The following is a 4,916-nucleotide window of genomic DNA, read 5'->3' as shown; positions in this document are numbered from 1 at the left end:
GCTTGTGTAAATAATTCTTAAAAAGTATTTTGGTAAAAACCAAAAACTTTATAGTATACAAAGTAAGTATATAAGAGGAATTATATCTTGACTTGTGTAAAAGTAATTTTTTTAAGTGCTTTTACTTATACCAAACATTAGACAAAATCTGCAGCTAAGGAGGAATTTCATGGCCTTTAAAAAAAATAAAAAAAAAGAAGTTCAAGTTTTACAACTGAGTTTTGGGAAATGGTGGAGGAAGGAAATTGCCGGATATTGGAAATGCATACTCTCTATTTCTCCTTTCTTTTCGCCCTCAAGTCTTGTACTGTACGAGGCAATTAAAATCTGATTCCCAAGATAAAAATGAACATTGGTAGTTGTGTGCTTTCATTTCAATGTGAACTATGTTACAAGGATTGGGTGTAACATGATGTCCAATTTTTGTTTCTTAAGAAAGCTGAGAAAATCGCAGGCTACTCTAATCAACAGGAATTTCAACATCCATTTTTAAGCCTGAACCGCCAAGAACCTGTGACAAATAACATAAAACATTAGAAAATATACCAAACAAACAGGAATAAACTCCAAGTAATCCATATCAGACTTAAATGTACAATTACACTTGAATTATGCGCCTATTTTTTTCCTTAATTCTTTACCTCTTCGGTTACTATTTCACGCACGGATATTGCACAGAATTATAAACTCTGATGTGGTAGAAAAGCAACCCAAATTCTTTAAAAATGTTCAGAAAAGCCTATTCAAATTAACAGTAATGTGAACTTGCTATTAATTCCAACTACACTGTTGGTTCCATGCCTTTTATGGAGTCTAAAGTAAGTTATACAGTTTATAACCTAGTACTTCTCAGATTCACAACATAAGTCATTTTCTTCCAGCTCTTCTTGATCTAAAATGTAGATCCAGTTTAAGGTATTTGATGTTTTTTCCCCTTCATTTTGCACTTCTGTACAATTAATGAGCCGACTTCCATTTAGTATGGTCTTTAACTTTTAATAAGGATAGAGTTGAAAAATGCTACAATATTTTTATACCTTTAATGAGCCAATTATTATTTTGGTCCACGCGTGTCTGAATGTGGACCTATGCTTTGGACCGAAGGAGTATATTTCTTTATAGATTTCATTATATATATATATATATAGAGAGAGAGAGAGAGAGAGAGAGATGATTGATGATTTCCACGCATCTCATTGTTTCATAAAGAGACACCTAAAGCAGACCTAATTTCAGGACTAAAAATGCACTAGACAAACATTCTAATTTCAGACCTAATTTAAGAAACTTAAGTATATTCCATCTTTTTTGCAAAAAAAAAAAAAAAAGAAGTATATTCCATATTAAGGTCCACAAGTTAAACAGGCCTACACATTGTAATGGACGGACCAGATTTTTTTTCCCAAGAAAAAACTCGAATTTATCCATTCAATAAGTGCCCTTCCTCTCATGATGAGTACCCGAATTTGTTACAGGAATCATGAACTCAAATGCACAAACCTTAATGAAGTCATCCAATGTCAAGTAGGAGTCTTTTGAATACCCTGCTTCATTTAGAACTTGGCTCAGGACTTGCTGAGAAACATAGAATAGAGAACAAAATTAGTCAAGGTCCACTTTAAGCCTTGTGCTATTAACAAAACAGAAGAGACATGTAAAATTATTTGTCTTGTACGATGAAAAAGCTCAGACAGAATTAAAAAGAAATGAGATTTTTCATCAAATGGAAACGCAATTAGTCTACAGGTAATCCAAACAACAGAGAAGGCAACATGAATTATTAAAAAATATTCAAAAAATAATTGTTTGAAGATCGTTATAGGTATTTCAATCAAAGGGATGACTGTTCAGGCGGGGCAAACAAATTTAAACAAGTACAACCTATTACTCTCCACAAGAATTAAGAATGTTTGGTAAAAAGTTCATCCACCATTTCATGGAAATTACATTCCAGTATCCCAGGATCTCAATATGGATAGCAAATTAGTAATAAAAGTGCTTCCTGGTTCCTAGTAACTAAGCAATGGAGTTGATTGTGTAGATCTTTGGTCATACCTCTCTCTGTTCATCAGACATGAATGGACCAGACAGATCTTTTAGGACTTCCAGCATATCTTTGAAAGACACCTTTCCATTACGATCTGAATCATATACTTTGAAGATAACTACAACAGAGAAAAACGAGTAACTATAGCTATCCACATAAACACCACTAATGAAAAATCATACCCGATTATAGTTTACAAATGCATGACGTGAATTTTGCGTTCATAATTTCTATTAGGTGGAAGCTATTTTAACGCAACCAGGTAAATGTGGTCAACACCATGTTTCTGCTGCAATTCCAAACACAGCTTCCAGGAAAGATTCTTGATTAAATCTGGGTAGAAAGATCGAGCAATGAACATTTACCGGGATCCACCACTAACAAATTTAAATGCCAACTCATCATTGGCTTAGTGCATGTACACCAATCTATCTTAGAATCTTTTTTCCAAGTTACAAAGGCAAGCCGAGGGTTGAAACACAAAAATTAGGACCCACTCCAAGAAGTCTCATTAACACTTAGTGTATTTGTCATCTCTCATAGAATCTGTTTTAGCCTACTTGTCTCAAAAGTTTTTCATGCTTACATTACCATTGACTTCAGTCCTTCTCTCTGGCCCATAAGGCCCTACTTAATCAACTAACAAGCCTAAAGTCTATGGACAAGCAGTTCAGAAAATTCAACTTATATAATTACCAGATCATAATCAGTCCCAAACGGACAATATATTTTCTGACTGCTCAAGCTCTTCTACTGTCGATAAACTAACAAGAGATTTTCAGTTGATTAGTTTATCACAGAGAACAAAACCTTCTGAAATATTTACATGTTTATTCATGATTGGAATTGCCTTGATTTTCTAAGACTAACTCCACCTAAGAACTTCTTAAAACAGCCACACAAGTATAAAGAACACATGAAACTGCCATACAACTGATACATACGTTCTATTTTTTGCTGTGAACTTGCTTTGGCACTAAATGCAGACAAGAAGGCCACAAAGTCTTTAAAGTTCAAACCATCCACCATCTTAAGCAGCCTCTGCAAATAACCAAATCATCCATCATATAGGAGCATGAAGAACTGCAGAGATCCCACAATAACCCAGAATCTTAATACGAAACAACTATTTACCTGAGAAAGTGAATTCAAAGAAAACTCAGGAACAGATAAGAACTCATCTGCTGATATAAATCCCTTGGCATTACGATCAAGTTGGCAAAATCTTTCATACAAGGCCACTATTTCCTCCTGGGAAACTGATTTTCACACCAAAGTAGACCTAACTCAAATAAAAGCAGCACAATTTGGAGAACAATGTAAAGTAAGAGTAAGGTAAGGGACATCTACATAAATTATTGCAGTATTCTTGGACTTCCTCGATGTCATATTGAGTCAGCATGGATGATGCACTCCCCATCTCTTCTCGGCTTCAAACAGCAGAAGAAGAACAACAGGATTAATGTCTTTACTATATTCGGTATTCGCTAACAAGTCACAATCTTTGCCCAGGAAATGATATCAAATATGAATACTACAGTACTTGTTTGAAAAGAATTTATTGGCGAAAGATCCATAATCCATTTTGACTATTCCATGATTACATGAATGGGTGTATCAGAATTTTCTCGGGACCGAAACAGAGAGCGAGACAGTATGGGAGAGGGAAGATGGAAGAGACCTGAAGGGCTGTAATCGAATCGAATCTTCGGGCTGAAGATGAATAGATGATGATGCTTTCTTCCAGATGGGACCGCAGAAATATACACGTGGGTTGCTTAGTCATCATCGATTTCTTCAAAACGCAGCTATTTGTTCTGTTCCAAATTAATCGTCTCGTCCTGTGGACCTCTCGATGTTTTTAAGCCCAGGCTTGAGTAACTCGCTGAGCAAAGTACAAAACAAAACATTCTCGTTCTTGACAATGACCGATTGGGCTTGTGTTTATGAGTCTTCGAAGGATTTAAGAAAAATTAAAATAATCTAAACACTTCTAGCACAAGGGAATAGCCTGCAACACGATTGTTAGTTCCTGTTAAAAAGAAGTATACATATTTAGTATTTGACAGTATCTTTAATAAGAGAATTATCTGCTAAAATTAAGGGAAAATGATAAATAAAAAAGGTGGAATATATGAAATTCCAATTTGAGAAGCTAAGGAAATGTAATGACAATGAGGGAAGTCCTTCCCAAATTGAAATTTTAAAATTCAATAAAATGACAAAAATACCTTTTATCTTTTTTTTTTTTAAAACTTAGCCCCTCACCGGTGGCCAGCCTCTGGTGTGGTGGCTGCCGGTGGAATTTTTTTGTAACAGTTTTTTTTTGTATGGGAGAATATTGCAAGAAGTGGTAGGAGTGGGATTTGACCCCACAACTAGAGCCGGGAATCAGGGCCGGCCCGGCCCTCCAGGGCTGGGGGACTTAAAAGAGCTAGCCCTTCAGAGCTGAAATTTTAAAAAAATACCCCAATTTGTTAGGCTCGACCCTTAAGCTACAGGGCTAGGGCCGGCCCGCGGGCTTTTGGCCGTTTAAGAAAAAATACTATTTTTTATATTTATCATATTTTTTTATAAAAATATAAAAATAAACCAATGAAATTATTAATAAAAGACATAAATATGAATAAAATTAAGTCACAAATATAAAATATCATCTTATATAAATATTCATCAATATCTAAGAACATCTAAAACATTCATTAACAAGATAACAATATCTAAAAGTTTTATCTATAATGCAATTGTGCAATAAATAAACACTATCATTAATCTTTTGAAACTTCATCATCACTATAATTAATTACTTTTCTTCATAAGTATACTTTTCTTTCGTAACAAAAATATCAAGTTTTTCTTCTTTATAAGA

General features: G+C 34.4%; 1 protein-coding gene across 3 annotated transcripts; it reads right to left on the bottom strand.

The window, feature by feature from the left end:
• Positions 1–310: 310 nt before the first annotated feature.
• Positions 311–3,829, bottom strand: LOC114735644 (calcineurin subunit B-like). 3 transcript variants are annotated; one of them, XM_028923343.1, is made up of 7 exons: positions 3,729–3,829; positions 3,392–3,477; positions 3,182–3,306; positions 2,992–3,088; positions 2,056–2,165; positions 1,501–1,575; positions 311–511 (listed from the first exon to the last, which is right to left on the bottom strand). In XM_028923343.1, exons 2-7 carry the CDS (start codon positions 3,465–3,467, stop codon positions 461–463), a joined length of 534 nt encoding a protein of 177 aa, XP_028779176.1. In that variant the 5' UTR covers positions 3,468–3,477; positions 3,729–3,829; the 3' UTR covers positions 311–460. The 3 variants fall into 3 exon arrangements, with proteins under 3 accessions (XP_028779176.1, XP_028779177.1, XP_028779178.1); XM_028923344.1 differs by lacking the exon at positions 3,729–3,829 and adding an exon at positions 3,591–3,719; XM_028923345.1 differs by lacking the exon at positions 3,729–3,829 and adding an exon at positions 3,591–3,719 and having other exon boundaries at positions 3,398–3,477.
• Positions 3,830–4,916: the final 1,087 nt, after the last annotated feature.

Source organism: Neltuma alba, unplaced genomic scaffold (assembly GCF_004799145.2).
Source record: "Neltuma alba isolate B1F8T4 unplaced genomic scaffold, ASM479914v2 tig00013242_pilon, whole genome shotgun sequence".
In the NCBI taxonomy this organism is placed as follows: Eukaryota; Viridiplantae; Streptophyta; class Magnoliopsida; order Fabales; family Fabaceae; genus Neltuma; species Neltuma alba.
The sequence above is the reverse complement of the archived record's forward strand: the minus strand, read 5'-3'. Positions and strand labels throughout refer to the sequence as shown.